The 26,560-nt window shown below is 41.9% G+C and overlaps 1 protein-coding gene across 1 annotated transcript in view; it reads left to right on the top strand.

Moving 5' to 3' along the window:
• The first annotated feature begins 24,379 nt into the window (after positions 1-24,379).
• LOC147632954 (uncharacterized) overlaps positions 24,380-26,560 on the top strand; it is a 33,007-nt gene continuing 30,826 nt past the window's right edge. Inside the window, exons 1-2 of the mRNA XM_086805960.1 lie at positions 24,380-25,427; positions 26,083-26,285. Of these exons, the coding sequence (XP_086662086.1) occupies positions 24,518-25,427; positions 26,083-26,285 (1,113 nt within the window). The 5' untranslated portion in view covers positions 24,380-24,517. The remainder of the gene's footprint in view (positions 25,428-26,082; positions 26,286-26,560) is intronic.

Here is a 26,560-nt window from a genome sequence, read left to right on the forward strand (position 1 = left end):
ACTCCCACACTCCTCTTTAAACTTTAACTTATAAAACAATCCATTGACAAACAATTACAGGTTACACATGTCATAACTCAAAATTTCCATTGAGTCTTTGTTTCTCACAAAATAGTATCACTCTGGACTCTCCGTTGAGACCAGCGGGTCAACAACGAGATCTAGTAACAGATTACGATAAACATTGGTCCATCATATAATATCTTCCTTGACATACGCATGGGTGTCCTCGACACTGCGAGCCCGTGCATCTCCTAGTCAGAATCCTCCAGGATCCTCCCCTTAGGTGTCCTGGCACTTCACTCAGGGACCGCTTCGTCGGCCCTCATCCATCGTACCGGAAGCGCACCATTTTAACCATACCGAGGCTGGTCAAGGCTTTGCCGCATGAGCTGTCCTTTGAACACTCCCCGCCAGCTGTTGCAACCGAACTTCCCTTAGAAAACATATATACCAAATGCTCCCTCCAGCATTCTGGCGTATCTTAATTCCATATGCAAGTTTTCAGTTTTGTTTTTTTTGGAATACAATGAGTGTATCTTAATTTCGTATCCAAGACTTCTAGATCACACGACTGGATTCTTAAGCAGAATTCCTCGAAATCAGAATTCTTAATCCTGAGATCAAAATCAAAGGTCTTAACTTAGTTTCGGATTCGGTGGGTGATTTGAGTATAGATTCAAGAACTGGTCACATCGTCATTAGTCTAATTCAGGTTTTGAATCTATAACGGTTCTTCTTGAACTATCTTTATCGATAAAAGTAACACTTTTATAATAAAAATTTTCTTTCATGCATCCTTTTATGCATAAAAAACAATAATGATAAAAGTAACACTTTTATAGTTTAAAAAATTCTTTTATGCATCCTTTTATGCATAAAAATCAATAATGATGAAAGTAACACTTTTATAATAAAAAATTTCTTTTATGCATAAAAATCAATAATGATAAAAGTAACACTTTTATAATAAAAATTTTCTTTTATGCATCCTTTTATGCATAAAAATCAATAATGATAAAAGTAACTCTTTTATAATAAAAATTTTCTTTTATGCATCCTTTTATGCATAAAAATCAATAATGATGAAAGTAACACTTTTATAATTAAAAAAAATATTCTTTTATGCATAAAAATCCATTTTGATGAAAGTAACTCTTTCATAATTTAAAAAATATATTCTTTTATGCATAAAAATCCATTTTGATGAAAGTAACACTTTCATAATAAAAAAAATATTCTTTTATGCATAAAAATCCATTTTGATGAAAGTAACACTTTCATAATAATAAAATTATTCTTTTATGCATAAAAATCCATTTTGATGAAAGTAACACTTTCATAATAAAAAAATTATTCTTTTATGCATAAAAATCCATTTTGATGAAAGTAACACTTTCATAATTAAAAAATTATTCTTTTATGCCTAAAAATCCATTTTGATGAAAGTAACACTTTCATAATTAAAAACATTATTCTTTTATGCATAAAAATCCATTTTGATGAAAGTAACACTTTCATAATTAAAAAATTTATTCTTTTATGCATAAAAATCTATTTTGATAAAAGTAACACTTTCATAATAAAAAAATTATTCTTTTATGCATAAAAATCCATTTTGATGAAAGTAACACTTTCATAATTAGAACTGCGCTCGCTGAAGCTCCCGCCCACCTCTCCCTGCTCGCGCTATTGCACTGCGCCCTTCACCTTCCCTGCCTGCTCGCCCCCTCGTTTCCTCCTCGCTTTCTCCTTCTCCGCCTTCCCTGCACTGCCCGCCGCCTGCATTGTCCGCCGCCTTCTTTGACCCCCGCCGCCTTCCGTTTAGCCCCCCCGTCTACATCCGCTGCTGCGCCCCCCCCCTTCCGCCTGCCTTTGCTGCTGCCCATAGCTCTGCTTGCCGCCTTCCTCTCCCTTACGCCTCCCCCCCCTTTGTCTTCGCGCCCTCCTCCTCTCTGCAGAGCGACTTATTCCCCCCCCTCCGCCAGTTGGTTTTTTTCACCCATCCCTCTTGCGCGCAGCCCCTGTCCTCCCCCCCCCCCCTTTTTTTAGGTTTTATCTCTTTCGCCTTCTCCCCCGCCCCCCTCCCTCCTTTTCTTGCTTCCGCACCCTGGGGGTTTTGATTTCATTTTTCGCTCCGTATTCCGCCTCTCTGTGTGCAACTCGTTTTCAGCAGGTTCCCACCTTCGCCTCGCCTTCGCCGCAGCTTCAGACTCTGATGGAGGCTCCTTCCGCCCCGCCTCAGAGGGACTCATCCGCAGCCCCCTCGCCCGCCCCTAAGATCACCCCCATCAGGCTTTCTCTTTCGCCGGAAGAGGAAGCGAGCCTCACCGCAGAGGTGGAATGCCTCCAGGCTCATTCCACCATCTGCGTATAGTCGGCACTCGCCCCAGCAGAGGGGAGATCAGGGATCTTCTTCAGGCCCGCCTTCTTGCAGATGTGGGCAAGATCCTTGATGTACAGCTTCTGGGCCGGGGACATTATCAGATCGAGTTCGAGGCCGCCCAGAGCGTTGCCAAGGTCCTTGCCATGAGTCCCCTTGACATCAGGGGTGCTCGGGCTTTCTTCAGACCTTGGCAGCATGGATTTGACCCAGCAGCGGGCGGAGCAGGGAGAGCGCCTCTTCCATGTTACAATTTGTTTCCCTGGTCTCCGCCGGGAGTATCTTCCGCTCCTCTCCAGGCTCGGAGCATTGGTGGGCTCGGTACTAGAGACGGGCCCCTCAGCAGCTTCAGTGGTGGCCATAGCAGCTGGGCTACCTTCGGTCAGAGTCTTGGTGTCTGACATCTCCTCCCTTCCTAAGGTCATTCAATTACCTAGGATAGGGGGTGGATAGATCAGAGAGTGGAGTTCTCGGGGCTCCCGAACCAGTGCTTCATTTGCAGGCAGGTCGGTCATCTGGCCAAGGCCTGCCCTCGCAGGAGACCTCGACCCTCACCACAGCAGCAGGCTACTGATGGCCCTCCCATAGATTCGGCTCGGCAGGCTGCCTCCGAGACACCTGCTCAGGCCACAGAGACCTCGGAGTGGCAGCCTGGACAGGGGCGCCGCCGAGGGAGACAGCCACAGCAGCACGCCCAGAGACCGCTGCAACAGCAGCCACAGTCTCAGCCTCACTGGGTTCCCGTGAGGAACAGCTTTGCTCCCCTTCAGGAGGAGACCCCTGCAGCGACCGAGGACCAGGAGATGCCAGCTCCCCCTCCACCCCCCCCACCCCCGTCCCCTCCCACCGCCTCGCTTCCACCATCGCCTCCTCCCGCCCCCGCTCCGGTTTCGGCAGCGGCTCCCTCTCCACCTCCCTCGCCTCCCCCTCCTCCCCCTCCGCCCGCCTCACCTTCCCGGGAGGCCCTGGCAGTTCCCTGGCGCTCACCTGCAGTCCGGAGAGCGCTGAGCACTGACCTCGCTCGAGCATCACAGAGGAGACCTATGCCGATTAGGGCCTCACAGATTTCCTCTATCCGCAGTCGGCTGAGTCGCCTTGGCATTAGACAGCGCTCGGAGGCCTTTGATTATACCTTCACACGGCTTTTTGGAGCAGAGGGCCCCCATGAGCCAGCACCCATTCAAGTTCATGTAGTGATACCTCCGGCCCGCGGGGAGGAGGCACTAGACTCAGCGGTGGCCTTCTCGTTCCCTCTATGTGGACCTTGTGACCGGGAGTGGACTCTAGAGCTCGCTCTCAGCACTTTGAAGACTCAGGCAGTTGAGTTTTCTCACCACATGAGCGATCTGGAGGTGACAGATGTGATAGGCCGACTTTGGGAGTTGGCTCATTTTTTCTTGGATCCCGGGAGTGTGGATACCTCAGGGATTCGGCATTTGGTCGTGCGCATAGTGGCAGACTTGGCACGTGACCCTGGATATGTGAGTATACACGAGGTTTCTCTGTCAGAGCAGGAGGCAGTCGCCATGGGCCACAGCCCCACTGGCGCCTGATCCGGGATTCTTGCAGTACACCGGGTGGGCAGATTCGCAGCCGTTCGGATGGGGACTACTCTCCATCCAAGCCGCTTGCGAAGGCCCGCCGTACAGCTGAGACAGCATCCACCTCAGCAGGGCATCCATGAGGATCATCTCATGGAATGTACAGGGCCTTGGCTGAGCACACTTTATACGCTATCGAGGTGCTTGAGGCAGGAGCTTCAGAGATGCCTGGTTGGTGGCAGCATTGACATTTTGATGATGCAGGAGCACCACTTGGGTGAGAGCAGGATCCGGAGATGTGGTTCGGTGATGCCTGGTAGATGGGACACTTTTTGGTCTGCAGGGTTTGGTCCTTTGGGTGGACAGGGAGGAGTATGCATGGTTATTGCAGATGTATGGCAGCAGGCCATTGTGGATCGAGGGATCATTGTGCCTGGTAGAGCACAGTATGTCATTTTGAGGATGCATGATGAGCTATTGGGTGTGCTCAACATCTATGCGCCCAATCATGCTAGTGCCAGAGCAGAGTTCTGGACTCAGGTTACAGATGCATTGCCAGAGGCCGCACATTGGTGTGTTGGGGGAGACTTCAACATGCTTGAGGACCCGGCAGATAGGGTGGGAGGCAGTCATGTTACAGTGCACGGCACGGAGCTTGCAGCTTGGGACCGGTTTTGCATGTCACTGAGGATCACTGATGCATGGCAGCATGGGGCTTTCTCCCGGTCTCAGGACAGTCTTAGTTTCTCTCGGTCGGATCACCGGCAGGGAGGGACTAATCTATCACGGATTGATCGCTTTTATGTGGGCGACTGGTTAGGGGAGCGAGGGGGGATCCGTCGGCATTCTCACTGGCACCTCATTTTCAGATCATGCGCCAGTTATATTGACATTGGAGGAGGGGACATGGGAGCCCAGCTTGCAGTTGAGGATCCCAGAGAGGGTACTTGCAGATCCCAGTCTTGCTAAGGACATTGAGAGGATCTGGCATGATAGTCAGTGCTCTGACCAGGATGCAGCGGGCCAGTGTGCCCAGGGACTCATTGATCTTAGCTCTTTTCTACACGCTACAGCTTTGACACGACTGGGAGAGATTCGCGAGCGGGAGCAACGGCTGAGACGCAGCCTTGCTTCGCTACAGCGCCTTCAGGAGCAGCAGCCTGCATGTGAGTGGGTGGCGTCCCAGCTGAGCCAGGCACGTCAGGAGGTTAGAGAGGTAGAGGAGCAGAGACATGAGTTTTACTATCGTCGTCAGGCCTCTCAGTGGACGCAGCTTGGTGATAGAGTGACTGGGGAGTTTTTTGAGATCACTGGACCCCGTCATGCGCGAGCAGGAGTCCGCCAGCTTAGTAGACCGGATGGATCGGTAGCTACTGAGCTCGGGGAGATCAGAGCCATTGCCACTGCATTTTATAGTGACCTGCTGTCAGCGGAGCCAGCCACCACTGAGGATCGAGATGTTTGCAGACAGACTGTGTGGGCCCATGTGCAGAGGAGGGTCACAGACCATATGCGTATAGTTCTAGGTGCGTCTCTGTCAGAGATTGAGCTTGCCGAGGCCTTGAGGGTCCTGCCGCGACATAGTTGCCCAGGGGAGGACGGACTGACGCCGGCCTTTTTTATGCGCTATTGGGACCTTTTGGGGCCAGGCCTCCGCAGGGGCTTTCAGCATGTTTTGGACACTGGGGTGATGCCGCAGAGCTTTTCAGAGGGCTTGATCTATCTTATCCCCAAGGGGGAGGGAGTATCAGATGACATTCGGTATTGGAGGCCTATTACGATCCTCAATACTGTCTACAAGGTCTTAGCAAAGGCCTTGAGTTTGAGGATCCTGGGGGAGTTGATTCATGCTACTCAGACAGGATTTGTCAAGGAGCGCAGTATCCTTGACAACATCTTTACTTTCTAGGAGGCGACGGCCCGAGCTAGATTTCTTGGCGAGGACTTGGTCGTGATGCTTCTCGATTTTGAGAAGGCATACGATAGAGTTGATTGGGGATTCTTAGAGGGCACTATGCTTTGCCTGGGCTTTGAGCCAGGATGGATCAGAGGGGTGGCAGCTCTGTATTCCACAGCTCGCAGCCAGGTGCTGATTGCAGGAGGACGGGGGCCGAGTTTTGAGCTGACCAGATCAGTCCGTCAGGGGTGTCCTCTCGCCCCTTTCCTTTTTCTCTTCTTTGCGGAGGCTATGAGTATGTATTTGACAGTAGAGGAGGTTGGTTTGAGAGGACTTCAGCTCCTAGTCCGGGGGGAGGATTTGCTTGATGCTGAGTTTGCAGACGACACGGGCTTATTTTTGCATGGCCAAGAGGCCAATCTTATTCGGGCTGAGCAGTCGCTCCAAGTTTTTAGTGCAGCTTCGAGAGCATTGATCAATTGGCGCAAGACAGTGGCCTTTTGGATCAGTAGTGCTCCCACTCCGGCATGGAGCCCGGACCCCGGTTTTAGATGGATTCCTCCAGGCACAGCAGTGCGGTATTTGGGATGCCAGATTGGCCTCAATTTGTCACCTGAGCAGCAGATTGCCCCGCTTCTTCTGAGCATTCGGAAGAAGCTATTGTATTGGAGTACAGCTCGACTATCCTTGGCTGGGAGGGTGGTGGTGGCAAATCAGGTGTTGTTAGCGACCATGTGGTACATTACGTCTTGCTGGATTTTCTCGAGCTCTTGCATCAGCCAGGTACAGAGGCTGATCAGGAACTTTTTGTGGTCTGGGCGGGACGGTCAGCCAGCTCGGGCAAAGGTTGCATGGGCAGTTATTACACTTCCGCTGGCTCAGGGCGGTTTGGGCATTATAGATCTAGTCGATCAGAGCAGAGCCTTATTGGGGAAGCTTATTGTTCGGGGGTTGCTTCCAGGCGCGCTGAGCCGTGGAAAGAGCTCCTCTTGCAGCGACTGCAGGCTCGGGCGCCCCATGCAGGGGGTACTTGGGCGCCAGAGATTCGCTGGATCTTCATAGAGATGAGGAGGACAGGCCTCAGTAGAGGATGGGAGGACAGATTTTCTTTGAGTATCCTGAGAGCTTGGGAGCTGCTGAGACCGGGGCTCTCTCAGCGGCCTCCTTCTTGTGTCGAGGAGCGGGCCAGGCAGCCGCTCATCTGGAGCCCAGCGGTTCGCACGGAGCAGGGTCATATGCTGGGTTCCGGCCTCGTCTAGCCTGGGGACCTTTAGCGGCAGGCCCAGCTCGTAGTTTTGGAGACTGGCAGGCTTTCCCTGCTGATGTGCTCCCGGATTGGCGCATATGGGCATATGCAGCGTGCCCCTTGGCCCGGCTACAGTGGGACCCCGGGGAGTACGAGTGGCATGATCCTTATGCATCCCTTGAGGCCACAGAGATCACCTTTTTCCAGTATACTGTTCGGTTGGGACGGCATATTTTGACGGCAAGGAGGACGGTTTCTCCAGCGGCAGCGGGTTTGGAGTTCCTGGAGGATTTCTGAGCTCGGCTCTGGGCTAGTCGGCAGGCCCACAGGATCTCGGCTTTTTAGTGGCTGGTCGCCCACAGGGGCTCAGCAGTTGGCACCTGGCTTGTTTACAGCGGTCTTCCGGTGGCCTGCATTCGATGCGGCCACCCTATGGAGACACAGAGACATTGCCTTTGGGACTGCCCTCAGGCACAGCAGATTTGGCTGCGGATGCTGCGTATTCTAGCCCCCCTCTCTCCAGAGGGTATGTTTACGTGGGGTGCCGCTGCTTGGTCGACTTCGTCAGGGCCTGCTATGGGCTATGAGATGGAGCAGGGCAGTCAGGCCATCAGATTTATTAGGGGCCAGCCTCGCCTGGTTCCGGCACCGGATTTCTCGTCCGCCAGCTGGACACAGGAGAGGGATTTACGATGGGAGCTCCTCAGCAGCCTCACCATCTGGTTCACCTGGAGGGCCCGGTGTTTCACGGCCTTTGAGGGGAGACTGGAGCCACCAGTAGAGACTGTACGGGGGATTTGGCAGGAGTTGATCCACACCCTGCGAGGACAGTATGACCGCATCCGGGGGGTGACTCGGACGAGGCGATCTTGCGGCGCCAGGCTTTTCACACCACCTGGCGCAGCGGCCCCTTCTACACCTTACACACGGGATCCCTCCGTTGGCATTACAGGCCACCTGTTTGGCTATTCCCCCCCCCTATTGTATGATTTAGCCCCTTAGTCCTTAGTACTGATGCTTGTATTTTGCAGCACCTAGGGAGAGTCTCCCGGGCTGCCTTGCTGTATTCACTGCTCTTTCTCTCTTATGAGCAGGAGAGATCTTTTGTAGCCCTACGGGCGTTTTTATATAACTAATGAAAGGATCTTTTCTCGGAAAAAAAAAACACTTTCATAATTAAAAAATTTATTCTTTTATGCATATAAAAATAATAATAATCAATATGCATCTTCTATGCATGAAAATGACACTTTTAGAGTATAGAAATGATAGGGATTACTCTTTTAGCATAATAAAAGATAATAATTATTTTCAAAAAATTTGAATAATTATTTTCAAAAAATTTGCCATAACCTCCTTTGTATGGCTGACCATTTTTTAAATTTTTCTACTTAATTTGTCTAAAAAATTAACTCTAATTAATTTAAAGTAATCTAGACTAATCAAAATTCACTTATAAAAGAGAAAACATTATAAAAAGTTTAATTCCTACAATTATCACTTAACTAGGATAAAGAAGGGTTGATTCTAAGAAGAGAGAGGGGAAAAGCCTTTCGATCAAGGCATAGCATCCATTTATCACTTCAAATAATCATAAAAATTAGAAAAGCATAAAAATCAATAAAGAAAATTACAAGATCTCTACTTACATAATTTTTGGGAGCTTTCCTTTGGCTTGATGGTTTGAGGGTTCTACTCTTGTTTGTAACAAGAGTGGCCACCAATCTTTGGAAGAGGGAAACGTCAAAAACTAGTGAATTATTAATAAATTCACAATTCTATTATTATTTTTCAACAAAGGGGGAGGCTTCTATTTATAGGAAAAATTGAGCTCCCATCCAAACAAACTGATTCTAGAATTTTCCAAATCAGTTTGGTCAATTTTTGACCATTTTTAGGTCAGTTGAGCTAATTTTTTGGAACTAGACTTGAATTAGGAGAGAGAAGAGATGAAATATCTCAATTTTTGAAGATTTAAAACTGAATTGCACATGTGAAGTAGGCGATGTGAAGTAGGTGCCTCATTCATGAGGGGGGGAATCCCCATTATGAGGTGTCAAAAATCTATTTTTTTAGCTTTTCCTTTGGTCCTTAGTCCACTCTTCATCTTATGTGAGTATTTACTCATTTTTGGGGGTGATTTTCTTTATTTCTTCCATTTATCTTCTTCATACATTTGGATGAATTTGATTGGCCCTTCAAAACCTTAATTTGAAATTTTTCGAAAATCTGGACCCCTAGGATAAGGCCTCTTAAGTAAATTATACTTAATTTCTAATGCACCTTCTGAAAATCTTTTTGAACTTTTGTTTCGGGGGAACTTATTTTAATAAGAAGAGATTTTGGATGATATTCTCTCTCTAGAATATTTTCTCTCTCTAGGCCAAAACAGGTAGAAACAAGATCTTTTATATTTCAGAAGGGGGGAATTGATTAAAGGGAAAGATGCTGGACATCTTGAGAGGCTGGGGAGGAATCTTACATTCTCTCCCACTTGAAAAACGTGAGATGTCCTCATCTCGCAAAACTGGGGGTAATCTCGCAAAACAGATCGGCTTCTTTCTCCCAGGTGGCATCTTCAAAAGGATAGAACTTTCATTTAACCAATAATTCTCTCAGAATTCTGTTCCTGATAATCTTTTCTCGAACATCAAGGATTTCTTCAGGTTGGAGTTCCATCTGCCCTTGGATTGAAGAAGTTAAGATTTCATCATCAAGTACATGATTCAGTCTTGATATATACTTTTTAAGAAGACTGACATGAAATACATTATGTACTTTGAGATGAGGAGGCAAAAGAAGCTTGTAGGCTAAGTCACCTACTTTCTTTGTAATCAGATATGGCCCACAATATCTGGGGGATAACTTCTTGTACTTCCCAAGAGATAGAGAACTTCTTTTGGGACGTACTCGAATGAAGACCATATCTGCTTCTTTGAATTCTCTCGATGTCCTCTTCTTATCTGCATACTGCTTCTGTCTATCCTGGGCAGCTTTTATATCTTTATGAATTGCCTGCATCTGCTGCTCCATGTCATCAAGCATCTGTCTGGACATCTCGACCCTAATCAATGGGTCGGACCAAGTTAATGGAGTTAAGCAATCTTGCCCATATAAAGCTTTGAAAGGGCTCATCCCAATACTTCTGTGATAAGAAGCATTGTAGGTGAACTCGACTAGGTGCAGATAGCTTAGCCTCTTCTTGGGTTCCGTGCCACAGCATGACCGAAGTATATCTTCGATTACTTGGTTTACCCTTTCTGTTTGACCATCGGTCTTAGGGTGGTAAGCTATGCTGAGATCCAAGAAAGTTCCTACTGCTTCAAAAAATGCAGTCCAAAATCTTGACGTGAATTTGGGGTCTCGATCACTTACTATTCTTCTGGGTAGACCATGCAATCTGAAGATTTCCTTGAGAAACACTCTGGCCACATCCACTACTACAGTGTAGGTCTCTTCTTTTACTGGAATCAGATGGGCAACTTTGGTTAATCTATCAACTACCACCACGAAGATGGAGTTGTAACCTGATTGCACTGAAGGTAATCCAGTAATAAAATCCATACTGATACATTCCCACTTCATCTGGGGGATGTCTAAAGGATATAACTTCCCAGGCATTTTTACTCTCTCGGCCTTGACTTTCTGACAGGTCAGACATCGACGTACATGATTAAGCACATCCCTTTTTAGACCAAGCCAAAAGAAGCTTTTCTTCACAGACATGTAGGTTTTGATGAAACCTGGATGTTCTGCAACAATAAGGCTGTCAAGGCTTTATTCAGAATTTGACTCTTAGTTCCCTCATCATTGGGAATGCATAGCCTGCAATTATAATACATAATTCCATCATCCAGGCTGTACCCTTGAACTCAGTTCAACTCCTGTGGAGTTTTACTTTCCTGCAGAAGTAGGGTAGCAATAGGGCCAAAGAATCTATCATGCATGATCTTCTCTCTTACTTCAATAATCAAAGGATTTAACACTACAGTAATTGCAAGCAAGGAGGCTTTTCTGCTGAGGGCATCTGCTACCACATTTTCTTTGCCCGGGCGATACTTGATTTCAAAATCAAATTCCTGCAGGGTCTGCATCCACCTTCTTTGGCGCATGTTGAGATCCTTCTGAGTGAAGATCCACTTTAAGCTATGATGATCTATCATCAAAGTGAATCTTTGACCTAGTAGGTAATGTGTTATATGTACATTATGTGTGCTATGTTATATACACATTATGTGTGCATATACTAGGAGGCTAACCCACATTAGGCTTGTGAGCATGGGAGCATGGGAACAAGCTCTAGTGGAGCATGGGTTAGGACTAACCTTAAGGTTTAAGGTTAGGGTCAGGCATCCAAGGGTCACACATGAGGAATGGAAAGTCAAGAGTCACTTGAGGGCCCTCCTATATAATAGGGGCATGGGGCACACTCAAGGGGGCTTGGAGCTTGGAGGCTTATGCTATGGTCTCTTGTGTAGAGGTCCATATCTTCTCACCTACCATTTCACACTATAGCTACATGCTATTGGATTGTGTTATACCTCTTGATGGTATGGGACATCAAGGTAGAGGTATGATGTATTTCATTCATTATTCATGTGTGCATCCCTTGGGCTCGGGGGTGGTTGGGTGGTTGAGTTTATGCCTGATTTATGCATGTTTATGCATAACAATTATCTAGAGAGATCTTAGGGTTTTAACAGTGGTATCAGAGCAATCTCTATTTAATTGTTGATTTTTTTTAGTAAATTTTAATATTTACTAATAAAATGTTATCTTTTGTTGATTTGTGTTGATGAAATGCACATGGATCATCGTTATGGTGATTGGAACGTGTGGTACTTCAATTCAATGGACGAATCGACGTTGCGGGGGAATACCGTGAGTTAATGCTATTTTTCCCTATTTTTATGGTTAAAATTGAGCATTAATGGAATTGTTTTACAAAAATACCATAAAGTTTATGGTGGATATTTTTGTAGGAGGGATTCCCTGAATTTATAAAATTTTTAGAAAATTTTTCCTAATTTTTTAGGAATTTTTTGAGCATTTTTTTGATTAAAAATGTATTTTTATACATTTTTTGCGGGTTTTTTCCGCGGGAATGCAATCAAATTTCTGTCAATTTCTACTGAAATTCAGTAGGGGACAGCATGTTGATGCATGAGATGCTCTCCCGTGTGCGTGGGACTCTCTCCGTCTCTCAAATCTGATATTTCCTTCATTTTTCCATGAAATTTCTCTTAAAAAGGAAATTTTTAAATTAAACATTAATCATAATTAATGTTAATTATGATTAGGAGTTTAATTAAAAATCTTAATCAAAGATTAAGATAACCTCTCTGATTAACAGATTAACAGAGAGAGAGATGGGAGTAGAAAGTTGGAAAGGGAGAGGAGAGGGTGGAGAGGGTGGAGAGAAGAGAGAAATCCATCTCTCTGTCTTACGCGCAGTCGACGGGAGGGGGGGGGCTGCGCAGCAGCCGCCGGCGGAAAAACGCCCCCCCCCCTTAAAAAATCAAAACCAAGTTATAAGCTAAAAAGCTTATTTTTTCATTTTTTTTAAAAAAATGAGTTTTTTATTTAAAAAAAAGCTTTTGAATATATTTCAGAAAAAAGCTTGAAATTAAGCCTAGAAAATACTGAAAAATAGGGAATTTGAGAAAAAAATTCTCTGAAAATTCTCTGAAATTTTCTTCTTAAAATTTTTTGGCTTTTCAACTTCCGGAAAACCTTTGGCTTTCCGTTTTCCCGAAACCTTTTGGCTTTCCGAATTCCGGAAAAACTTTTGACCTTCCGTATTCCGGAAACCTTTGACCTTTCACATTCCGAATTTTTTTTGTCTTTTCATTTTCCCAAAACTTTTGGATTTCCGTATTCCGGGAAAACCGTTGGAATTCCGAAATTTTTTGACCGTTCGTATTCTAAATGCGTTCGGGGTTGATTAAAAATTTCAAAAAATTCTTGAAAATTAGTGGAAAATTAGACAAAGGTTATTTTAAATTTTGGAAAAATGTGGGGTTGGTGTTTGGCATGTGGTGTGTCCATTCAGGCGCCCGTGACCATTCAAATTCCTTTAAAAATATATTTTTTGACCCAGAAAATTAGAAAAATCCATTAAAATTGAAAATTTTCATTGGATTTGAGAATTGTCGGGCGGAATTGGAAATTTCGTGAACGATGGGATTCTCAGGGAAAATTAGGAAATTTCTAGAAATTATTTTTAGAAATCCTAAAAATTGGTATTTTTTAAATATCAATGGTATTTTGGCAAATTTAATTGCTAAAAATTTTCTGGAAAAATATAGGTTTGGAATGCCATGAGATAGGTTTGGTGGAATTCAAAATTATTATATTTTGAGGCCCTATAAATTTGGAAATTTTAGAAAATTTATGATAATTCTTTTTCTCGAGAATTTAATATTTTCGAGGGTTATTTAATGTTGAAGTACGTTTTCTCGTACTGACATTAGATAGATGCGTGTTATTCGCATATTATTAATACGATTATACCTCGTATTAATGGATATTTATGTTTGGATTAATTCTAAACGATGTATTCATGATTTTTTACCATTGTTTAGCCATTCTTTTTGGACATGTTCCTTAATTTCTTTTGATGGCTATAATTTACGTTCAAAGTGTGTTTCACCTTTGACACTTTTCCATGATAATTTATTTTGCACTTATTAAAGTGTGGTTTGTGCTTAATTTCTTAAGCCTCTATCATGGGTCAGTTGATCGGTTTGTTTTGGTGGATTTCTATTGGATGTTTTCCAAGTTTTACAAGGACTCATCAGGTTTTGCCTAGATCACTTGTGTCTAGGGGTTTTTCTTATTGAGTGCTACACACACGTGTTTCACTTTCTTACTTTGGAGTTTTATTTGAACAACATAACGTTCATATGCTCCAAATTGATGAGTTGGCCACCAATTTAAATGCTTCTTTTGGCATGATTTATGTCCATTAGATGGTATGCATTGTTTTTTATGATCAACTATAGTTTTTATGGATTTAAGGAGCTTCTATGCTTTTATCCATGCTTTTATAAGGATCTTTTGATCTTTTGAATAATTACATGTGCTTTGAAGGTAGCATTTGCCTTCGTTTTTTTAGCACGTAATTTTGGAGTATATTTTTTGTACTCTTGTACATATTCCAACTCGGATACCTAGTTGCTTATGTATCTAGGTGAGTTATTTTTTCTACCCTAACTTTATTGTGTTTTGGGTAGTTATCATTAGAAAGGCGCCAATAATTCAATTTCTTTTCTAATGATGTACTCAGAAGGATTTATTCCTTGATGTAGTCTCAAGTATATAGAGACAGGTTTAGTATGTGAAAGTCTGGATAAGGCCATCTTATTCCTTTTATACAGGATTTTATTCATATTTTCCTAGACGGCATACTAGGGAGTTTCAAATTGTTAAGGTATGTATGGGTGGTTTCATGGTGGTATGGGACGCTAGGGATCCCTCACATATATTATCTTATGGGATAATTTGGACTCAAGATTGTTGCTTTGCTTACATCACTTAGCATGTTGACCTCAACATTCATAGACAATCTTATTTTCTAAATTCACTAGAAGTTATAGTGTGGGCATTATCTAGATAAACTTTTTTTATCTATAGCCTACATGTTTTGATGAGGGAAATCTCGTGGGCATTTTCACTTGTTGAAATCTCTTTCTTTAGAGTTCAAACAAGTTTATCTTGTTGTGTTCGGATAAGGAAATTTGGATTCTTCCTTTGTTGGCATTTCTTTCTCTAGTTCCGTACTTTAGGTGATTTACACAATCAACCTGATAGGTTTACGGATGGATATATGTGACTCATCGAGACGTTGATGACTCTCTATGTTGATATGGGTAAATCGAGACGTCGATTATTCCATATGCAGATGTGGGTATGTCGGGGCGCCGATGAATCCCTGGTTTCTGTTGTTATAATGCCATGTTTTCCTACTTTATTCCGAATGGTTTACAATGAGAAAGTTACTTTGAATGTGAATTACTCTGATCATCCGCGGTCTGATGGGCAAACAGAGTGTATGAATCAGATTGTAGAGGATATGCTTCGTGCATGTCTCTAGAAAATCATCATATTGGGAAATATCTTCCAATGATGGAATTTGCCTATAACAGTTCTAAATTTACGGCTATTATTTTAGTCCGTGCATACTTATGTATGGGTATCAACTCAGGGCACCTATTGATGTCAGTCTTAAGGACATCGAGCTTGATGTATCGAGGGATTTCTTGCGAGATATGTAGGAAATTCTGATCGAAGCTCGGGATTCTATCAGGAGTGCTCATGATAGGGCACGATTTTATGCTGATAGGGGACGCTCATCTCGGTTTTTTGAACCAGGAGCGTTGATTTATTTTAATGTTCTTAAAGATTCTCAGACTTTGTCAATGGGAAAATGCTCGAATTTATCTCCTAGATATTGTGGTCCATTTCGAGTTATATATCGGATTGGCACGGTTGCATATGAACTAAAACTACCTCCAATTGTTAGAGTTCATCCAGTCTTTCATATCGATAGATTGAAAGGGAAACTGGGAGGTGAGGATGACAAAGTCACTCCTCAAGAACTCGTTGAAGTCGATGAATTATCCTATGTTCCACATGAACCTGATAAGGTACTTGAATTCAGGGAAAGGAAACTTTGTAGTTGACTAATCCCTGAGGTTAAAATAAGGTGGAAAGATAGGGAAATTGAGAATTCGACTTGGGAGTCGGTTGAGATTGTTCAGTGCAGTTCTCCTTCTTTTCATTGCAAGAGTGCAATGTTTTGAGAGAGGGGAAGTATGTTATATGTACATTATGTGTGCTATGTTATATACACATTATGTGTGCATATACTAGGAGGCTAACCCACATTAGGCTTGTGAGCATGGGAGCATGGGAACAAGCTCTAGTGGAGCATGGGTTAGGACTAACCTTAAGGTTTAAGGTTAGGGTCAGGCATCCAAGGGTCACACATGAGGAATGGAAAGTCAAGAGTCACTTGAGGGCCCTCCTATATAATAGGAGCATGGGGCACACTCAAGGGGGCTTGGAGCTTGGAGGCTTGGAGGCTTATGCTATGGTCTCTTGTGTAGAGGTCCATATCTTCTCACCTACCATTTCACACTATAGCTACATGCTATTGGATTGTGTTATACCTCTTGATGGTATGGGACATCAAGGTAGAGGTATGATGTATTTCATTCATTATTCATGTGTGCATCCCTTGGGCTCGGGGGTGGTTGGGTGGTTGAGTTTATGCCTGATTTATGCATGTTTATGCATAACAATTATCTAGAGAGATCTTAGGGTTTTAACATAATGTCTCCACAATTTCAGAGCATATACTACTGAAAGTAGTTCCAAGTCGTGGACAACATAATTCCTCTCATGCGTTCTGAGTTTTCGGGATTCATAGGCCACTGCATGACCTTCCTGCATGAGTGCACCTCCCAGTGCCAAACCACTGGCATCAGTTACTACTTCAAAGGGTAGAGAGAAATCTGGCAGCTTCAGAACGGGATTGGTTACCAAGGCGGTCTTTAGCTTATCAAAAGCACTCTCGCACCTGGAAGACCATTGAAACAAAATATTCTTCTTGAGAAGATTAGTCAGGGGGGGAAGCTATGAGAGCATACTTTGGTATAAAAATTCTATACCAACCAGTCAATCCCAAGAATCCTCTGACTTCTTTCACTGTCTTTGGTTCAGGAACTGCTTGGACTTTTGCGGAATCTAGAGAAATTCCATCTTTTGATACCAAAAAGCCCAAGTATTCAACATGGTCGGCAGAGAAAGTGCATTTGCTCTTTTTTGCAAAGAGTTGGTGCTTCCTTAGAATCTCAAGAACTTTTCTGACATGAGCTTCATGGTCAGCTGCATTCTTGAGTAAATCAGAATATCATCAAAGAAACAAGAACAAAATCATCCAAGTATTCTCTGAGAATGTCCTACATTAAGCGATTGAATGTAGCTGGGGCATTTGTCAATCCAAATGGCATGACAGTGAATTCATAATGCCCATATCGAGTATTGATGGCTGTCTTTGAGATATCTTGCTCATTAATCCTGATCTGATAATACCCTGATTTGAGATCTATCTTTGTGAAGATATGGGCTCCACTTAGCCTTTCCAGAAGCTCATCAATTTTGGGGATAGGATACTTATTCTTAACTATCAGGAGCAGCTGATTTAGACCTCTGTAGTCCACACAGAGTCTTAGCGTTCCATCTTTCTTTTTCTGAAAGAGAACTAGCGCACTCCAAGGTGAAACACTAGGTCTTACAAACCCTTGTTCTAATAGCTGTCTAAGCTGTTCCTTGAGTTCAATGGCTTCAGAAACTGGCATTTTGAACGTGCGCAGGGCTACTGGCTGAGCTCCGGGGGTCAATTCTATCACATGATCTACTTCTTGAATTTGAGGCATCTCTATTAGCTCTGCTGGGAATAAATCATCATAATCACTTAACCATTCAGGTTTTTTGGCTTTTAACTTTGAGTCTACCGGATTCATTTTGACAAGATAAATGTGCTGCTTCTTTCTAAGTCCTTTTAGTAACTTAGAAGCCTTTACTAACTGCAGATTTGGGGATCCTGAAATTCCGGTTCCTTGAACCTTGTTTCCGTGGAGGTCACGAAAGGAAATGGTTCCGTTATGACAGTGAATGTCAGCTTGATTTTTGTGGAGCCAATCCATTCCAAGGATCCCATCAAAAACTCCCAAAGGTATAACTCTGAACTGACAATCAGTTAAATTCCCATCTAGATTGAACTGAATACGATCTGTCTTAAGGTGAGTGAAAAGAATCTTCCCACTTGCCAATTCAACTTGCATAGGTTTCCCTGATTTCTGATCTAAGACTAGCTTACGCAAGCATCCAGGGGAAATGAAAGAATGAGTACTGCCTGAATCAATCAAAAGCTTAAAAGGCTTACCCTGATACTCAGCTGGAGTATTGACGGAGAATTGATTTGGCCCTTGATTTTCAATTGCTGCATAAATCTGGCCTCTTTTTTCTTCCACTACTTCTGCTATTGTGACTGCTCTGGCTGCCGCAGTCTGAGGCGGAACTCTTTCTCTTTGGTTGCCCCAGTTCTAGGAAGGAGTTGTGAGGCTACTCTGGACAGAGGCAGACGGCTGAGCTTGAGTTCTCCTGGGATTTCCCTGATTCTGGCGTGGGGGACCTTGATTGGACTGATAAGAAGGAGTCTGTCTTGGACTCTAGGACCCTGGCTTCCTTGGCCCACAGAAGGAGCGGGGCAATCCTTGAGCTGGTGCCCAAGACCTTGACATCCAAAGCATCTGTTCTCGCTTCGAAGGTCTTCTCTTTGCATTTTGGAGAGAGCCTGAGTTCTAGAGAATGTACTTCGGGGGAAAGTTCTTCCTTCATTTCGAAAGCTTCCCGTTTCCACATTCTGGTTAGGACCTTGGTGTCTCTTTGGAGGCGGAAAGTTGGAAGAGCTTCCCGGTGTCTGAAATCTCTTGAAGGATGAGGGAGCTGGCTTTGGCGGGACTTTTACGATGAAGGCTTTGGCAAAGTCCTTCGCCATTCTAACAGCTTCAGCCATGGGCACTGGCTTGGTATTTTTGACCAGTGTATCTAAGGGTTCGTTCATTCCCCAAATGAACCTGGCCATGAGTTGCTCTTCATCTAGAGGTGGTGAATATTTGAGTAGAAGAGCAAAGGCCTGGTGATATTCCTCGATGGTTTTGCTCCCCTGCTTTAGCTTCAAGAATTCGTTCATTTTGATTTCCAAAAATCCAGGGGGACAAAATCTCTTTCTCAAATAGGTTTTAAGGTCGGTCCAGGGGGACAAAATCTCTTTCTCAAATAGATTTCTATCCAGACGGTTGGTGTCACAGTGGTTCCTCCATGCTACTCTGGCTGTTTCCACTATTTTCATCCTGGCAAGAGCCATTTTGCTTCGCTCATTGTAGCCTGTGACGTCAAAATATTCTTCCATGGCTTCCACCCATTTCTCCATAGCCTCGTCCAGGTTCTCCCCTTCTCCTTTGAAGGGTCCTGACTGAGTCCTATGAAGAGCCTTGTTGTGCGAACATCAGGGTCAAGCTCGTCATCTTCAAAGAGAGGGTCTGGCTGACGGCCACAGTTTCCTCGTCTCATGATTCTGCCAAAAATTTATATATTATTAAATTTTTATTTTGATATCATCCACGAGATCCTAAGACTTAAGAGGTTCGGAAAACAATTTCTTAAACAAGACAATGATCTTATTGGAGATCTATGACATATGTCCAATAATAGATTTTTCTTTATCAGATCGTCCATAAACAATCACTTATACAACAATGAATTTTTCTCCAGAAAACATTTCTTTATTTATATATAAGTTGCAATATGTACATAGAGCAGCTCGGCTCCAGAATTCAAAATCTCCTCGGGAGATCCCATCCGGCCCATGGGTTAGCCACCGCCCAACCAGATACGCACACACTCCTCTTTAAACTTTAACTTATAAAACAATCCATTGACACACATGTCATAACTCAAAATTTCCATTGAGTCTTTGTTTCTCACAAAACAATCACTCTGGACTCTCCGTTGAGACCAGTGGGTCAACAACGAGATCCAGTAATAGATTACAATAAACATTGGTCCATCATATAATATCTTCCTCGACATACGCATGGGTGTCCTCGGCACCACGAGCCTGTGCATCTCTTGGTCAGAACCCTCCAGGATCCTCCTTAGGTGTCCTGGCACTTCACTTAGGGACCGCTTCATCGGCCCTCGTCCATCGTACGAAAGCGCACCATTTTAACCATACCGAGGCTGGTCAAGACCTGGGCAGGCTTTGCCGCATGAGCTGTCCTTTAAACACTCCCCGCCGCCAGCTGTTGCAACCGAACTTCCCTTAGAAAACACATATACCAAATGCTCCCTCCAGCATTCTGGCGTATCTTAATTCCGTATGCAAGTTTTCAGTTTTGATTTTCTTTTGAATACAATGAGTGTATCTTAATTCCGTATCTAAGACTTCTAGATCACACGACTGGATTCTCAAGCAAAATTCCTCGAATTCTGAATTCTTAATCCTTAGATCAAAATCAAAGGTCTCAACTTAGTTTCGGATTCGGTGGGTGATTTGAGTATAGATTCAGGAACTGGTCACATCGTCATTTCTTGAAACTAACAAAGGAATTATGTCTTGGTCAAAGTCTGATTCAGGTTTTGAATCTCGAACGGTTCTTCTTGAACTATCTTTATCAAATGGTAATATTTCAATTACTACTTTACTAAATTTAAAACTAATCATTTACCAATATTCATGGGAATTAGTCATAGGATTAAGAGAACTCTTATCTTGATATAAAAATTCTTTTATGCATCATTAAAAAAAATCGATATTAGTGAAAGTAACACTTTCATAATTAATTTTTTTTCTTTTATGCATCCTTTTATGCATAAAAATCAATAATGACACAAGTAACACTTTTATATAAAAAATTTCTTTCATGCATCCTTTTATGCATAAAAATCAATAATGATAAAAGTAACACTTTTATAATAAAAAAAATTTCTTTTATGCATCCTTTTATGCATAAAAAATCAATAATGATAAAAGTAACACTTTTATAATAAAAATTTTCTTTTATGCATCCTTTTATGCATAAAAATCAATAATGATAAAAGTAACACTTTTATAATAAAAATTTTCTTTTATGCATAAAAATCAATAATGATAAAAGTAACACTTTTATAATAAAAATTTTCTTTTATGCATAAAAATCAATAATGATGAAAGTAACACTTTTATAATTATTTTTTTTTTCTTTTATGCATAAAAATCCATTTTGATGAAAGTAACCTTTTCATATTTTTTTTAAAAATATTCTTTTATGCATAAAAATCCATTTTGATGAAAGTAACACTTTCATAATAATAAAAATTATTCTTTTATGCATAAAAATCCATTTTGATGAAAGTAACACTTTCATAATAAAAAAATTATTCTTTTATGCATAAAAATCCATTTTGATGAAAGTAACACTTTCATAATAAAAAAAATTATTCTTTTATGTAGCATAAAAATCTATTTTGATGAAAGTTACACTTTCATAATAAAAAAATTTATTCTTTTATGCATAAAAATCTATTTTGATGAAAGTAACACTTTCATAATTAAAACAAATTATTCTTTTATGCATAAAAACCCATTTTGATGAAAGTAACACTTTTATAATAAAAAATTTATTCTTTTATGCATAGAAATCTTTTTTGATGAAAGTAACACTTTCATATTAAAAAAAATTATTCTTTTATGCATAAAAATCCATTTTGATGAAAGTAACACTTTCATAATAAAAAAATTATTCTTTTATGCATAAAAATCCATTTTGATGAAAGTAACACTTTCATAATAATAAAAATTATTCTTTTATGTATATAAAAAATAATAATAATCAATATGTATCTTCTATGCATGAAAATGACACTTTTAGAGTATAGAAATGATAGGGATTACTCTTTTAGCATAATAAAAGATAATACTTATTTCCAAAAATTTTGTCATAACCTCCTTTGTATGGCTGACCATTTTTAAATTTTTCTACTTAATTTGTCTTAAAAATTAACTCTAATTGATTTAAAGCAATCTAAACTAATCAAAATTCACTTATAAAAGAGAAAACATTATAAAAATTTTAATTCCAACAATTATCACTTAACTAGGATAAAGAAGGGTTGATTCTAAGAAGAGAGAGGGGAAAAGATCAAGGCACAGCATCCATTTATCACTTCAAACAATCATAAAAATTAGAAAAGCATAAAAATGAATAAAGAAAATTATAAGATCTCTACTTACATAATTTCTGGGAGCTTTCCTTTGGCTTGATGGTTTGAGGGTTCTACTCTTGTTTGTAACAAGAGTGGCCACTAATCTTTGGAAGAGGGAAACGTCAAAAACTAGTGAATTATTAATAAATTCACAGTTCTTGGCTTGGGAGGAGGAGTAGAGTAACAGTGCATAAACACTATTATTTTTCAACAAAGGGGGGGGCTTTTATCTATAGGAAAAATTGAGCTCCTATCCAAACAAACTAATTCTAGAATTTTTCAAATCAATTTGGTCAATTTTTGACCATTTTTAGGTCAGTTGAGCTAACTTTTTGGAACTAGACTTGAATTAGGAGAGAGGAGAGATGAAATATCTCAATTTTTGAAGATTTAAAACTGAATTGCACATGTGAAGTAGGCGCCTCATTCATGAGGGGGGAATCCCCATTGTGAGGTGTCAAAAATCCATTTTTTAAGCTTTTCCTTTGGTCCTTAGTCCACTCTTCATCTTATGTGAGTATTTACTCATTTTTGGGGGTGATTTTCTTTATTTCTTCCATTTATCTTCTTCATACATTTGGATGAATTTGATTGGCCCTTCAAAACCTTAATTTAAAATTTTTCGAAAATCTGGACCCCTAGGATAAGGCCTCTTGAATAAAATTTTTCGAAAATCTGGACCCCTAGGATAAGGCCTCTTGAATAAATTATACTTAATTTATTCTGGACCCCTAGGATAAGGCCTCTTGAATAAATCTGGACCCCTAGGATAAGGCCTCTTGAATAAATTATACTTAATTTCTAATGCATCTTCTGAAAATTCTTTTGAACTGCTGTTTCGGGGAAACTTATTTTAATAAGAAGAGATATTTTTCCATCCAAAAATATTCAAAATCTGAATATTCTCTCTTTAGAATATTTTCTCTCTCTAGGCCAAAACAGATAGAAACAAGATCTTTTATATTTCTGAAGGGGGAATTGATTACAAGGGAAGATGCTGGACATCTTGAGAGGCTAGGGAGGAATCTTACACTTGTGAAGGAAGGGCCATCATATTATTGCGGTTGCTAAATTATCCCTCTGGTGTAACTTTAAATAGTCATTGGATTCTAGTAGTTTCAATAGATGACTTTGGTTTCAACTCTTAGTAACTAAAAGATTATCGATGAATAGGTGAATTACAAGCTTTTATTGAAATTTGAAGGTAATCTTTTTTTTGGAAAACAATAATATATATTAATATATTAATATCTACAACTTCATCAAAGACTTTTATAAAAGGCTTTTTGCCACTTGCATATTCCCTCTAGTCCCAATTTCTATTAAGAAAATCATATACCATATCCCACATCTCATCTTCCCACACAAAAAGAGGACCTTTCCCAAGAAAAATGAAAGCCCAATTGCATACAAGCACAGCTAGCAACACTTCATAGGTGAAACCCTTGGGGGTATGCTCTTCAAAATACACACCTTTTGTCTAGATCTTTACCACTGGTCTTCTCCCCATAGGGTTTTCAATCGGGGCCATAGATATCTCCACTGGTTGCTTTTCCTTCAGATACCACCTTTTAGATTTGGGCCCAAATTTGGGGCATTTGGTTTAGATATCTTCCCAAGTGCATACATGCCCAACAATCAAGCAACGTTAGGGTATCCTAGTATGTAATAACATCTCATCATCAAGTGTTTAAATCACCTAATCCCTGCCTATAATGCCCGAACTACCTCAGCATACATATTATTATTCATCTTATTAACATAGTATACAGACCAACAAAAGTGCACACAATTGACTCCCCAAGTGTTTAAATCACCTAATCCCTGCCTATAATGCCTGGACTACCTCAGCATACATATTATTATTCATCTTATTAACATAGTATACAGACCAGCAAAAGTGCACACAATTGACTCCCCTTGAGTGGCCTCTTTATTGAATATTAACAAATTCCTAGAGACCCAAATCTTTCACAAGCAGTAGTATCTTATAACACAAAATATTAGATCTATCTCATCTGCCTCCTTGACTAATCTCCTTAGAAGTCAGTCCCCCCAATATCCTCTCATCCTTAAGTTGCCTTCTACCCATTTACCTATTTTCCCCTCAAAACCCCCTTATTGCAGGACAGTCCCAAAAAGCATGTTTTTCCTCTTCCATTGTCCCAATTTGGGGAGGCTAACTATCACTTTGGCCTTAGCATAAGTAGGCAAGTGCAATATCCCCAGACTTCCCAAGTTTTTTGGTAAGGCAATCTTATCTCAGGCCAACCAAGTAGGAGTCTTTTTTCTATTATTACCATTCCTCCACAAAAAGTCTCTGATAGGAGCAATAATTCTTTTCTAATGACATTTCTTAAACATAATATAAGCATTACAATAATTCTTCTAATTACATTTCTTAAACATAATATAAGCATTAAGGCCTGTATTTACAATAGCTCCTTCCTATTTCCTAAGCTTGGCACTTCCCACGACCAAGTTAAACTTATTTTTTTGACCAATAATAACTAGCCTTCCTCGCCATGACCCTTTAGAGCGTCACCGTAACTCCTGTTTCCTGCGTTACTTGACCCAGCTCTCCTCTGCTATAGCTCCATCGGACTCCAGTTGGACTTTTCTGGTTCAGTTTGAGTATGGCGGGGAATGATGGCTCCGTTGCAGAGACCGAAGGGTTTGCGGCATCGCTGGCCTGCAAGGAAGGTCCCGTGCTGAACATGATGAGCAAGCGACTGCGCGCCCTGAAGAAGAAGTACAACAAGATTCTGCAGATCGAGGAGAGTAAGGCGCAGGGGAAGACAATCAATAAGGAGCAAGAGGAGGTGCTGAAGACGAAAATCGCCGTGGCTGCGCTCATCGACGAGTACGAGAAGCTGCGGCTGCCCCTGGTGGTGGCCGTGAAGGAGGAGCTAGCAGAACGGGAGAAGGAGCTCATGGCCGCCACTCTGCGCAGAGACGACAGCGAAGAAGAAAGCACGGTGGCCGAAGAGAAGGAGGCAGAAGGTCACGAGGTAAGCAAACAGCAAAATGTAGTTGAGGTTCGCAAGGACTCAGAGTCGCAGGATGCAGCTGCCTGCAGCAGTGAAAGCCCTAAACTTAACCATAACCCTAGCCATAGCCCTGAACCTAACCGTGAAATCCCTAACCTGAGCCTGGAGTCTGCGCTTCCTCATGATGCTAGCCATGGCCATCATCATCAGCAGATAAGCAATGGAACCACAGACAAAGACATAGCAGACCTTTTGACGTTTTTATATTTTGCACAGCTCTTTGATGTTAGATCACAAGGTGACACTTCTTCTCTCTTCTGGACCAAGGTCCATGAACGAAGTTCCTGCCTTTCCTATGACTGTGTGACAGAAGACTCACCCAGCCCCCTGTTAGAGACTGACCTGGATGACCTTTCCCTCTTCGGTCTGTTGCTTACCTCCCGACCACCCAATGCAACATTGTCACACAGAGATGCACTTCAACATTGTATCGAGCATGCCAACCTTTGGCTGCAGAATTCGGATGCCCTCATCACAGAGGGCCTGGGCCTGACGTGTATCCTTTTTGAGGCATAGGAAATGTTCTTCTGCCTGTGGTTTGTATAAATATGTCTGTTTTGTAAATTGCACATTCTTAAAAGGTGAATTTGGGCATGCTCCTGGATTCATCTAGGCATGTGTCTGTTTTGTAAAGATATGCAGTATCCTACCTAAAGACACTGTTTGTTTTGTATCTCAAATTTACAGCAGCTTGTCAGGGCTCCTGCATGTCGGAATATCTAGTATGCCTAACATCAGTCTAAAGTTTCCCTTAGGATCTGAATGGATATCAGCAAATATAATTTCCTAGAGGTTGTGGCATGGAGATTACACCAGCAAGTTGCTAAATTGCTTTTGTACAAAAATGCATGTTGGAGGATACCAGGAGCATTACGTTTATGGTGCTAGTAGGAGGAGGCAGGCAGATTAGTTCTAGTTAAACTTGATGCTGCGATTAGTGATAGTGATGGTCAGCTAGCGAGAGCAGCTTTTGAAGTCAAAGCAAGCAAAGTCTACAAGCAGTCCTTAAAGTTAAGATTATCAAAGCCTTCTTTACATTAGCTATGTGTGTTCAGTGCATGCAGTGAAGCAACTACATTGTTTTGATTCCTTTATATTTTTGCTTGTTTGAACTTACTCATTAATAAAGTTTCCTTAACTACCAAATATAGACTCCCATTTGAGGGAACGATTAAACAGGATTTTGTCGTCAGAGTATTTTACCATGATTCCAGAATTGCAAACTGTCAGTCAACAGACAGCAGCCGCCGCAGCCACAGCAACAGGGCAATATGCATCATTACTAATTCATGAAGCTTCTACTGGAGATGGTGCGCTAGAGTCGGAAGGTGCCCCAGTTTATTTCCCCACGCAGGTACTTGTAAATGTGATGTGTTGAATGGCTAGTTTTAGAATACTTAGTTAATTGTAAAGAATGAATGGATGAGCTAGATGCTGATTGGCTTTTAGAAAGTGTTTAAACTTCCCATGGTCAAAAGCACCGTCAGAGTATACATGATGGTGGGCCATGGCATATTGTTATTGTATTCATATGGGTAACAGTCTAAGCCTTTGCTTTTAGCTATAGTTGTATCATAACTATCTTCCAGACCTTGAGGAAGCACATTGTGGTTTAGTACCTTTTTGTCC

Source organism: Cibotium barometz, chromosome 12 (assembly GCF_041138505.1).
Source record: "Cibotium barometz isolate CiBa-2024 chromosome 12, ASM4113850v1, whole genome shotgun sequence".
NCBI classification, from domain to species: domain Eukaryota; kingdom Viridiplantae; phylum Streptophyta; class Polypodiopsida; order Cyatheales; family Cibotiaceae; genus Cibotium; species Cibotium barometz.